The sequence below is a fragment of the Oncorhynchus mykiss genome, chromosome 24 (assembly GCF_057628025.1).
Source record: "Oncorhynchus mykiss isolate SJ-2025 chromosome 24, ASM5762802v1, whole genome shotgun sequence".
In the NCBI taxonomy this organism is placed as follows: domain Eukaryota; kingdom Metazoa; phylum Chordata; class Actinopteri; order Salmoniformes; family Salmonidae; genus Oncorhynchus; species Oncorhynchus mykiss.
Genome location: NC_143045.1, coordinates 41,841,994 through 41,854,896, shown reverse-complemented (window position 1 = coordinate 41,854,896; position 12,903 = coordinate 41,841,994). Strand labels below are relative to the sequence as shown.

Here is a 12,903-nt window from a genome sequence, read left to right as displayed (position 1 = left end):
CAAATACAAGTGGCATGTCGTTAGTGAAGATTTAAAAAAAGTAAGGGGCCTAGGCAGCTGCCCTGGGGAACTCCTGATTCTAACTGGATTATATTTGATAGGCTTCCATTAAAGAACACCCTCTGTGTTCTGCTAGACAGGTAACTCTTTATCCACATTATAGCAGGGTGTGTAAAGACGTAACACATACGTTTTTCCAGCAGCAGACTATGATCAATAATATCAAAAGTGGCACTGAAGTCTTAACAAAACAGCCCCCACAATATTTTTATCATCAATTTCTCTCATCAGTCAATTTGTGTAATTAGTCATTTGTGTAAGTGCTGTACTTGTTGAATGTCCTTCCCTATAAGCGTGCTGAAAGTCAATTTGTTTACTGTAAAATATCATTGTATCTGGTCACACTATTTTTTCCCCAAACTTTTGTAAGGGTTGTTAACAGGGTGATTGGTCGGCTGTTTGAGCCAGTAAAGGGGGCTTTACTATTCTTGGGTTGCGGAATGACTAACTTCCCTCCAGGCCTGAGGGCACACGCTCTCTAGTAGGCTTAAGTTGGAAGATATGGCAAATAGGAGTGGCAATATCGTCCGCTATTATCTTCAGTAATTTTCCATCCAAGTTCTCAGATCCCGGTGGCTTGTCATTGTTGATAGACAACAATACTTTTTTTTCACCTCTTCCACACTTCAAAATTACAATTCTTGTCTTTCATTATTTGGTTAGATATACTTGGATGTGTAGTGTCAGCATTTGTTGCTGTCATGTCATGGTTAAGTTTGCCAATCTTGCCAACAAAAAAAAACATTAAATTAGTTGGCAATATCAGTCGGGTTTGTGAGCCATCTGATTCAATAAATGATGGAGCTGAGTTTGCCTTTTTGCCCCGAAATTTCATTTAAGGGAGCACCATAGCTTTTTACTATCATTCTTTGTAATTTATCTTTGTTTCATAGTGTAGTTTCTTCATTTTTATTCAGTTTAGTCACATGATTTCTCAATCCTCAAGGGATTTAAGTTTTTACAGTCATTTTCTTAACAGGTGCATACTTACTAGTAACGGGGATAAGCAATTTCATAAATGTATCAAGTGCAACGTCTGGTTGCTCCTCATTACACATCGCGGACCAACGAATATTCTTTACATCAACAACATAGGAATCACTACAAACTTATTGTATAATCTGGATACTGCTTCAAAGCAAATATCTGCAGCGTTAGTAAAGATGTGATCGATACATGTTAATGATTTAATTCCTGTGCTGTTTGTAACTACCCTGGGAGGTTGACTGATAACCTGAACCAGGTTGCAGGCACTGGTTACAGTTTGAAGCTTTCTCTTGAGTGGGCAGCTTGATGAAAACCAGTCAATATTTAAATCACACAGAAAATATACTTCTCTGTTGATATCACATCCATTATCAAGCAGGTAATGTAGGTAGGTACAGTAGACTGAGTCAGGCTGATTGGTACAGTAGACTGAGTCAGGCTGGTTGGTACAGTAGACTGAGTCAGGCTGGTTGGTACAGTAGACTTAGTCAGGCTGGTTGGTACAGTAGACTGAGTCAGGCTGGTTGGTACAGTAGACTGAGTCAGGCTGGTTGGTACAGTAGACTGAGTCAGGCTGGTTGGTACAGTAGACTGAGTCAGGCTGGTTGGTACAGTAGACTGAGTCAGGCTGGTTGGTACAGTAGACTGAGTCAGGCTGGTTGGTACAGTATCAAGCATTTCACACGTTATCCAGATACTGACTTGTTAGCACTTGGTGGTCCCCTTCGCATATGTCCCTGTGCCTAAACCTGTTCTGTTTCCTCCCCAACAGACAGAGAAGATAACCATTTGTGGCGACACACATGGACAATTCTACGACCTTCTGAACATCTTTGAGCTGAACGGCTTACCCACCGAGACCAACCCCTATGTATCCTGCTCAGTCGCAGTAAAGCGGTGACATGTGCAGTAAAGCGGTGACATGTGCAGTAAAGCGGTGACATGTGCAGTAAAGCGGTGACGTGTGCAGTAAAGCGGTGACGTGTGCAGTAAAGCGGTGACATGTGCAGTAAAGCGGTGACATGTGCAGTAAAGCGGTGACGTGTGCAGTAAAACACCATTTGTATTCAAATAAATGTACATGATAACCCTTAACAATATAACACAGCTGTTTAATGGAGACTTTGTGGACCGTGGTTCGTTCTCCCTAGAGGTCATTCTGACTCTGTTCGGCTTCAAGCTGCTCCTCCCGGACTCCTTCTACCTGCTCAGAGGTCAGTAGGCTCCTCCTTCTACCTGCTCAGAGGTCAGTAGGCTCCTCCTTCTACCTGCTCAGAGGTCAGTAGGCTCACAGAGGAAGTTAAGAGCACTGTATATCTGTGGCCAGTCTTCCATCTTTGCTAATGTTTACATGTGTAATGGACCCTTCGCTAAGCCTTGCCACCCTTCGTTACTTTTGCGACCTTGGTCAACATTTTACCAGGAAGCCCAATTCCCCATTCAAACCGTTGGAGAAAACCCCTCGCAATGATCTTAAACTGTGCTTTTAATACACAATGAAATTAAACTGACTACCCCTAGCTGATCAGGAGAGACTCTCAGGTATGTTGCGGTGAACTGTCATTACAAGTGCTTTTTTGGGAATCTAGTCAAATTAAGTTTAGTGTGGCTAGCCACTAGATGGCTCTAAAGGCACTTTGCATGCAGTCAAAGCTACTAACCACTTATGGAGTTAAGAAGTGCTTTCAAGTTGTTTGTCAACAGCCTATGAGAGTTATATTCCTAATAGCCAATTTAGCTACATGCCAATGAGTAATATTAACTATTGAGAGTTTTCAATGAGAGCTAGCTAACAGCTATCGTTAACGTTTTCAATGAGAGCTAGCAAGCGTTAGCAATGTTTTCGATGAGCGCTAGCCAATCAGCTAGCCTTAGCAATGTTTTCAATCAGAGCTAGCTAACAGCTATCGTTAACGTTTTCAATGAGAGCTAGCCAACCTGCTAGCGTTAGCAACGTTTTCAATGAGACCTTGCTAACAAGCTGGCTAACAATGCAACCACAGTATAATGTATTGTGAAAGACACCGTAGTTGCAAGTGCCTCTGGTGCACTGTTAAATTATTTAACCCTTCAAACAATAGATTTTTTTTAAATTACGTTCCTGTTTTTGCCATAGCCCTCCTTGGCTTCCAAGGGTTTGAAACATGACCTTGTCCGAGGTGTTGGACTCAACTACAGTTGCTATCCATCGAAGCGTTGCGATTGCTTGCCCATAATTCTGTGAGTGGGGCTTAGCGAAGGGTAAATTGTGTTGGTAACTGATGTCCATATGTTCCTGTGTAACTAGGTAACCACGAGACTGACAACATGAACCAGATGTATGGTTTTGAGGGGGAGGTGAAGGCCAAGTACACCACTCAGATGTTTACGCTCTTCAGTGAGGTCTTCCAGTGGCTGCCTCTGGCGCAGTGCATCAATGGAAAAGTTCTGGTAGGTAACCCTGACCCCTGACCTTTAACCTCTGACCCCTAACCTCTAGCATAGTGCATCAACGGCAAGGTCCTGGTAGGTAATTTGGCGTTTATAACTATGTGGTAAGGTGGTAATTACCAGTTGTGAAGCCGTAAATACGAAATGAGTAAATTCACATTTTGAACTTGGACTTTGGGGAATACACTTTTTAAATTGGTGGATTCTGCTATTTCAGCCACACCTGTTACCGATGGGTGTATAACGTCAAGCACACAGCCATGCAATCTCCATTGACAAACATTGGCAAGTAGCCTAGTGGTTAGAGCGTTGGACCAGTAACCGAAAGGTTGCAAGATTGAATCCCCCGAGCTGACAAAGTAAAAATCTGTCGTTCTGCCCCTAAAACAAGGCAGTTAACCCACTGTTCCTAGGCCGTCATTGTAAAATAATAATTTGTTCTCATTAACGGACTTGTCAAGTTAAATAAATAAACACATTAAATGGCCTTAATGAAGATGTGTCTTTTCAATGTGGCCCTGTCATAGGATGACACCTTTCCAACAAGTCAGTTCATCAAATTCCTGCTAGAGCTGTCCCGGGTCAACTGTAAGTGCTGGTTTTGTCAACTAGAAACGTCTTGGAGCAACAACGGCTCAGCCGTGAAGTGGTAGGCCACACAAGCTCACAGAATAGGAACACTTGATACGCATAGCGAGCAAAAATCGCCTGTCCTCGGTTGCAAAACTCACCATCGAGTTCCAAACTGCCTCTGTCCTCTCTCTTCCGTGGCCCGGAAACCGATGATGGTCGAGTGGTCGAGGAGAGTCAATTTGTTAGTAGTGTCTTCCCTTCCTCGATAGCCACGTTTTTCATTGAGGCTGGTCATGTGTATCCTATCGCAGTCCTTTGCGGAAGAGTTTTGATATCTACCACACCCCCTTTTTGAAGCACAGTGTATTAACTGTAAATTCATCGGGAAGAATCTAATTTGCATACTCATTCTCAAAACTCATTGGATGAGAAAGCCAGAGGTCCCTCCCCTCTGACCATCTCCTCCAATGGGTTTTTTGAGAGGTAGGCGAGGAAAAATAACTAATGCAATTGAGATTCTCCTCGTGGTAGGTAACCCTGACCTTTAAACCCTAACCTGTGGCACAGTGCATCAACGGCAAAGTCCTGTTAGGTAACCCTGACCTCTAACCTTTGACCCCTGACAGCCCTCACACGGTGTATTAAACAGCAAAGTCATGGTAGGTTCTCTGTTAAGGCGTCCACATGCTTCCCAGCCGAAACAGTTCGGTGGAGTTTGTTCATATAGGACGACATTTTGGACTTCGGTGAGGGTTTTTTCCGGCTGTTTCGGCACTCAATTTTTCTGGAGGCAAGAAAAGTCTCTTCGTCTGTGAAGAAAAGTCTCTTCGTCTGTGACGAAAAGTCCCTTAGTCTGTGAAGAAAAGTCCCTTTGTCTGTGAAGAAAAGTCCCTTAGTCTGTGAAGAAAAGTCCCTTAGTCTGTGAAGAAAAGTCCCTTAGTCTGTGAAGAAAAGTCCCTTTGTCTGTGAAGAAAAGTCCCTTTGTCTGTGAAGAAAAGTCCCTTTGTCTGTGAAGAAAAGTCCCTTCGTCTGTGAAGAAAAGTCCCTTAGTCTGTGAAGAAAAGTCCCTTAGTCTGTGAAGAAAAGTCCCTTAGTCTGTGAAGAAAAGTCCCTTTGTCTGTGAAGAAAAGTCCCTTTGTCTGTGAAGAAAGGTCCCTTTGTCTGTGAAGAAAGGTCCCTTTGTCTGTGAAGAAAGGTCCCTTTGTCTGTGAAGAAAAGTCCCTTTGTCTGTGAAGAAAAGTCCCTTTGTCTGTGAAGAAAAGTCCCTTTGTCTGTGAAGAAAAGTCCCTTTGTCTGTGAAGAAAAGTCCCTTCGTCTGTGATTTTTCAACAGTAGGGATTCTTCAATAAAGTCTGCCATTCAGTGAGAGTACTCGTTTTCCTGCAAAAAAAAATGAATTGATAAACAATGCACCAAACTTCTACGTTACATGTGACATTGTGAGACAAATCTCTTCAGCAATTAACGTCAATTAATGACAGATTTCTTGAGTTAGATCCATTCTGACTTTTTTTGAGGAAGTGAATAATGGCTTTGGCGTCTCAAGATGGACAAACGGTACTATTGCCACTTTTTTTTTATTTCTTATTTCTCGTTTTTCAAGCAAAGGTATTTTTAAGAGAGTATGAAGCACGGTCATTCAGCCAAGTTCCGCTAGGCGCCAGCCGAACTGAAGCATGCCGAGGCCTTCCAATGGTACAACTGGACATTTTTTTTGAGAATATTGTCTGTAGTTGTTGTTCTGTCTGTGTCAGGTGATGCACGGGGGGCTGTTCAGTGAGGACGGAGTGATGCTCGACGATCTGAGGAAGATCGACAGGAACAGACAGCCCCCAGACTCTGGTAAGAGCGATCAATTAATCAATACCTTTCTCGTTTAGGACCGAGGAATTAAAGTGTTCTTTCAACTGTTTGTTTTCCTTCAGGTCCCATGTGTGATCTCCTCTGGTCAGACCCACAGCCACAGGTTTGGTGTCCTAGAAATACACTCTGGTCCAACAACAAAATACCATTCTAATATAATCTGGTTTAAATGGCTCTACTGCATCATGTCATCTGTCTATTTGATTATTTTATTTTTTTCCTGACCCCCCCCCCCCCCCAGAATGGGCGGTCTGTCTCTAAGCGAGGTGTGAGCTGTCAGTTTGGTCCTGACGTCACCGAGCGGTTCCTGGACCAGAACAAGTTGGATTACATCGTCCGCAGTCACGAGGTCAAGGCAGAGGGTTATGAGGTCACACACTCAGGGAAGTGCATCACAGTCTTCTCAGCGCCCAACTACTGGTAACTAGGGCAACAGACTCACTATTCAATCCAAATGTTGTGATTTTTTTTTTTTTTTTTAATATGCATTGCCAGATTTAAACAACATCTATTGTAAGACTCTCACATGTCAAATGTCACCCCCTCTAAAGACATTTAAGATCAGTATTCTCTTCTCACCCCTTCCACTCGCTCTCCCCTTCCCTTCCCCTCACTCTTCCCTTCCCTTCCCCTCGCTCTTCTCTTCCCTTCCCCTCGCTCTTCCCTTCCCTTCCCCTCGCTCTTCCCTTCCCTTCCCCTCGCTCTTCCCTTCCCTTCCCCTCACTCTTCCCTTCCCTTCCCCTCGCCCTTCCCTTCCCTTCCCCTCGCTCTTCCCTTCCCTTCCCCTCACTCTTCCCTTCCCCTCGCTCTCCCCTTCCCTTCCCCTCACTCTTCCCTTCCCCTCGCTCTCCCCTTCACTTCCCCTCGCTCTCCCCTTCCCTTCCCCTCGCCCTTCCCTTCCCCTCGCCCTTCCCTTCCCTTCCCCTCGCCCTTCCCTTCCCTTCCCCTCGCTCTTCCCTTCCCTTCCCCTCGCTCTTCCCTTCCCTTCCCCTCGCTCTTCCCTTTCCTTCCCCTCACTCTTCCCTTCCCCTCGCTCTCCCCTTCCCTTCCCCTCGCTCTCCCCTTCCCTTCCCCTCGCTCTCCCCTTCCCTTCCCCTCGCTCTCCCCTTCCCTTCCCCTCGCTCTCCCCTTCCCTTCCCCTCGCTCTTCCCTTCCCCTCGCTCTTCCCTTCCCCTCGCTCTTCCCTTCCCTTCCCCTTCCCCTCGCTCTTCCCTTCCCCTCGCTCTTCCCTTCCCATCTCTCTCTCTCCCCTTCCCTTCCTCTCTCTGTCCTTCTCTCTCTCCCTCAAGTGATCAGATGGCTAATAAGGGAGCGTACATCCACCTCAGAGGATCAGACCTCAAACCAGAGTTTCACCAGTTCACTGCTGTGGTAAGTACATCTGATAATAACTTTGACATACTAACCCTAACCAACGTTACAATAACAGTACATCTACTTAGTTACAGTACCTTTCAGGCCTCCAGGTCGCAATTGTAAATGAGAACTTGTTCTCAACTTGCCTACCTGGTTAAATAAAGGTAAAATAAATAAATAAAAAATTTAAACTGGTTGCAGTCTAGAACCCGACTCGTCGTGGCTATTGATAGAGATTTCTGTGCAGGTGGCAACATTGTTTTTAACATAGCCGCCTCCCACTCTGCCGCCTCCCACTCTGCCGCCTCCCACTCTGCCGCCTCCCACTCTGCCGCCTCCCACTCTGCCGCCTCCCACTCTGCCGCCTCCCACTCTGCCGCCTCCCACTCTGCCTCTTCCCACTCTGCCTCTTCCCACTCTGCCTCTTCCCACTCTGCCTCTTCCCACTCTGCCTCTTCCCACTCTGCCTCTTCCCACTCTGCCGCCTCCCACTCTGCCTCTTCCCACTCTTCCGCCTCCCACTCTGCCTCTTCCCACTCTGCCTCTTCCCACTCTGCCGCCGCCCACTCTGCCGCCGCCCACGTGGCCGCCGCCCACTCTGCCGCCGCCCACGTGGCCGCCTCCCACTCTGCCGCCGCCCACGTGGCCGCCTCCCACTCTGCCGCCGCCCACGTGGCCGCCTCCCACTCTGCCGCCTCCCACTCTGCCGCCCACGTAGCTGCTGTTCATTGCTCCCGTTGCTCTACTGCCGCTCCCCCCTCATTGACGTGGAGGAGGAAACTTAATGTTGTACACTGAAGACATGGTCGACATGTTCCAACTATGCATTCCATGCCTCGAGTGTGATTTCATGTTGTAGCCTACACGAAAGACACGATCGACGTGTTGGTACAGATTTAGTCTGTTCTAACAGCAAATGTAAACCAGCATATTAAACACATACAGTCTATTTTGACTGCCTGGATTTTCTGTTATTTTTTTTTCCCGCTACTTTTTTTCCCGCAGAATAACTGTAGATTATCATGACCAATAGGAGACAGTCTAAAGCAGAATAACTGTAGATTATCATGACCAATAGGAGACAGTCTAAAGCAGAATAACTGTAGATTATCATGACCAATAGGAGACAGTCTAAAGCAGAATAACTGTAGATTATCATGACCAGTAGGAGACAGTCTAAAGCAGAATAACTGTAGATTATCATGACCAGTAGGAGACAGTCTAAAGCAGAATAACTGTAGATTATCATGACCAATAGGAGACAGTCTAAAGCAGCAGAATAACTGTAGATTATCATGACCAATAGGAGACAGTCTAAAGCAGAATAACTGTAGATTATCATGACCAGTAGGAGACAGTCTAAAGCAGAATAACTGCGTAGATTATCATGACCAATAGGAGACAGTCTAAAGCAGAATAACTGTAGATTATCATGACCAATAGGAGACAGTCTAAAGCAGCAGAATAACTGTAGATTATCATGACCAATAGGAGACAGTCTAAAGCAGCAGAATAACTGTAGATTATCATGACCAGTAGGAGACAGTCTAAAGCAGAATAACTGTAGATTATCATGACCAATAGGAGACAGTCTAAAGCAGCAGAATAACTGTAGATTATCATGACCAGTAGGAGACAGTCTAAAGCAGAATAACTGTAGATTATCATGACCAATAGGAGACAGTCTAAAGCAGCAGAATAACTGTGTAGATTATCATGACCAATAGGAGACAGTCTAAAGCAGAATAACTGTAGATTATCATGACCAATAGGAGACGGTCTAAAGCAGAATAACTGTAGATTATCATGACCAATAGGAGACAGTCTAAAGCAGAATAACTGTAGATTATCATGACCAGTAGGAGACAGTCTAAAGCAGAATAACTGTGTAGATTATCATGACCAATAGGAGACAGTCTAAAGCAGAATAACTGTAGATTATCATGACCAATAGGAGACAGTCTAAAGCAGAATAACTGTAGATTATCATGACCAATAGGAGACAGTCTAAAGCAGAATAACTGTAGATTATCATGACCAATAGGAGACAGTCTAAAGCAGAATAACTGTAGATTATCATGACCAATAGGAGACAGTCTAAAGCAGAATAACTGTAGATTATCATGACCAATAGGAGACAGTCTAAAGCAGCAGAATAACTGTGTAGATTATCATGACCAATAGGAGACAGTCTAAAGCAGAATAACTGTAGATTATCATGACCAATAGGAGACAGTCTAAAGCAGAATAACTGTAGATTATCATCACCAATAGGAGACAGTCTAAAGCAGAATAACTGTAGATTATCATGACCAATAGGAGACAGTCTAAAGCAGAATAACTGTAGATTATCATGACCAATAGGAGACAGTCTAAAGCAGCAGAATAACTGTGTAGATTATCATGACCAATAGGAGACAGTCTAAAGCAGAATAACTGTAGATTATCATGACCAATAGGAGACAGTCTAAAGCAGAATAACTGCGTAGATTATCATGACCAATAGGAGACAGTCTAAAGCAGCAGAATAACTGTAGATTATCATGACCAATAGGAGACAGTCTAAAGCAGCAGAATAACTGTAGATTATCATGACCAATAGGAGACAGTCTAAAGCAGAATAACTGTAGATTATCATGACCAATAGGAGACAGTCTAAAGCAGAATAACTGTAGATTATCATCACCAATAGGAGACAGTCTAAAGCAGAATAACTGTAGATTATCATGACCAATAGGAGACAGTCTAAAGCAGCAGAATAACTGTAGATTATCATGACCAGTAGGAGACAGTCTAAAGCAGCAGAATAACTGTAGATTATCATGACCAATAGGAGACAGTCTAAAGCAGAATAACTGTAGATTATCATGACCAATAGGAGACAGTCTAAAGCAGCAGAATAACTGTAGATTATCATGACCAATAGGAGACAGTCTAAAGCAGAATAACTGTAGATTATCATCACCAATAGGAGACGGTCTAAAGCAGAAAACTGTGTAGATTATCATGACCAATAGGAGACAGTCTAAAGCAGCAGTATAACTGTGTAGATTATCATGACCAATAGGAGACAGTCTAAAGCAGAATAACTGTAGATTATCATCACCAATAGGAGACAGTCTAAAGCAGCATAACTATGTAGATTATCATGACCAATAGGAGACAGTCTAAAGCAGAATAACTGTAGATTATCATCACCAATAGGAGACGGTCTAAAGCAGAATAACTGTGTAGATTATCATGACCAATAGGAGACAATATAAAGCAGCAGTATAACTGTAGTTTATCATGACCAATAGGAGACAGTCTAAAGCAGCATAACTATGTAGATTATCATCACCAATAGGAGACAGTCTAAAGCAGCATAACTATGTAGATTATCATCACTAATAGGAGACAATATAAAGCAGAATAACTATGTAGATTATCATGACCAACAGGAGACAGATTATCCTACACCACACAATATGCTGATGGATTTTGCCACAATGCATTGTGTAGGGACTTCCCTGCTTGTGCAACTGCAATATGGGTTACAACAGACGGGTTGTATAGCCTTCAATAAATATTTGTGAGAATGTTCATTCAAATGGGCTCCACGGTGGTCATAGACATCTCAGTGCAAGAGGTGTCTCTGCAGTACCTGGTTAGACTCCATGGCTGCATCACATTTGGCCCAGCGTCATCCGCGTTTGGCCGGGGTAGTTTTTGTAAATAAGAATTTGTTCTTAACTGACTTGCCTAGTTAACAAAAAAAAACAAAATGGCTGCAGGATGTGTTATTTCAGTTGTTCAGAAATGTGAGGCAGAGAGTGGCTTGGTTCAGAAGAGGGTGACTAAAGAGAAACATGAAGGGGAGGTGTGAACGGGATCCGGATCTTTAGCTTTGAGGGGGGGAAATAAGTTTCCTTATTTGTTACCACGGGCCAATAAAACATCTCGTATCTTTCCTCCACAGCCTCATCCGAATGTGAAGCCGATGGCGTACGCCAACTCTCTGATGCAGATGGGGATGATGTAGATGCTCAGCCTGACACCTCCCTCCTGGCTGACCACACCCACCACTCCTTCCTTAGACAACAACATGCCCTGGCCCACTGGTCCATGCGGTTCCATGGGATCCCTTTCTCCCAGCCTGTCCCCCAGTAGTCCCCCCCCCCTCCCCTTGACCTTTTTAATTCTTTGATGTTTGTACATCTGAAGGGTCAGCACTTTAAAGATCTGAAAACATTGAAGGGTTTAGTACCAAAGGGGGAAGCAATGGGGAGCGAATTACGACCGGTTTCCGGTAAAATCCCTCTTGTTGCGTTCAGAGTAGACAACGTGGTGGTGTGATGGCAGATGTATATCTTCGACCGGCACAGTCAAGAACTGGGTGTGTTCATTTCTTCTTCTTTTTTTTTGTATTGGTAAAAACTGGAAAACTCAATCTCTTCCCTAATTTCTGTCCATATTGGTCCCCACACATGGGTTTCATTCCCCGGTGTAGTGATTTAGAATGATGAATTATACTGTATTGGTACTGTATGGTTAAATAACAACTGGAATGATCGGAACTGTCGGATTTTGTAAGAACGTACGGCAGCAGAGCTGTTAAGAATAATATTGGACTGTTCTGCTACTGTAAAACATACAGTTGGTTGGCCAACTGCACCGTTTATAGTGTGTCTGGTTGGGGGAGGGGAGGGGGGGGGTGCTAGAAGAATGTCTATACTACAGTATTGGTTCATACATCCTGTGAAATATAGTTTTATTAAAGTTCAATATTTTTTACAGTAGGGCAAAAGTGAGTGTAGAAAAATGTAGCTACGATTGCATCTTCAGGAGAAAAGGAGGTGTTTTGGGGAAGAACCTGGTTGTTATGTCTCCAGTCTCACTCTGCACGGTGCTGTTCATTACTAGTAGTCAGAATGTTGTAGGTTCTTCACATTCAACATGTACAAAACAGATCCTCATTCCGTTGTTATTTTTGCTCTGCTTGCACCTCTCCTCTACCTGTTGGGGGGGGGGGGGGGGGCAGGAGTGTTGCTGCTCTTCAGCTCAGTCAGTAGTGTCACTCTCCTGTCTCCCGGCAGCTCTTGCACAATATCTCTTCTCTCCCGACCTGCTTTGCTACAAGGCCAAGCACTGGTGTGATGCTTCAACCCGCTCCACTGTTAGTTTTGTCTACCAGTGTGACTTTGCCGTTGTGTGGATGTATAGCCCGGACGTCCAGACACCAAGCCACCTCCCTTCTCTCTCTCTCATGCGCACAGCTGCAGTGTCCCAATATTGGCCCTAAACTTTTTAAGATAATGGTATACACTGAAGTGTATGTGTGTGTGTATATATATATATTATCATTTAAAATTAATGCTGTGTACATGTTTGGAGAAAAAAAAAGATATTGAATAAAAAAAATTCCAGTCCAGTGATTTTTAAATTCATGAATATTTATGTTGAAATTTCAGTGCACAGGGTCTGCGATGATTTCTCTCTGTCAAGAAATGCACTCACTTCAAAGAAATTACCAATATATTTGCTAATGAAGCCAAGTGTATATATATATTTTTTTTTACATATACCAACAGCCAAGTATAGTTTACCATCTTTAGACATATACCAACCACTGAGCTATAAGAACGACACCAACAG

General features: G+C 43.9%; 1 protein-coding gene across 1 annotated transcript in view; it reads left to right on the top strand.

Annotated features, from left to right (window-relative positions):
* LOC110503255 (serine/threonine-protein phosphatase 5) overlaps window positions 1-12,679 on the top strand; it is a 36,008-nt gene extending 23,329 nt beyond the window's left edge. Inside the window, exons 6-13 of the mRNA XM_090218987.1 lie at window positions 1,820-1,918; window positions 2,156-2,261; window positions 3,335-3,477; window positions 5,805-5,892; window positions 5,976-6,016; window positions 6,155-6,333; window positions 7,203-7,284; window positions 11,228-12,679. Of these exons, the coding sequence (XP_090075113.1) occupies window positions 1,820-1,918; window positions 2,156-2,261; window positions 3,335-3,477; window positions 5,805-5,892; window positions 5,976-6,016; window positions 6,155-6,333; window positions 7,203-7,284; window positions 11,228-11,290 (801 nt within the window). The 3' untranslated portion in view covers window positions 11,291-12,679. The remainder of the gene's footprint in view (window positions 1-1,819; window positions 1,919-2,155; window positions 2,262-3,334; window positions 3,478-5,804; window positions 5,893-5,975; window positions 6,017-6,154; window positions 6,334-7,202; window positions 7,285-11,227) is intronic.
* The last annotated feature ends 224 nt before the right edge of the window (window positions 12,680-12,903 follow it).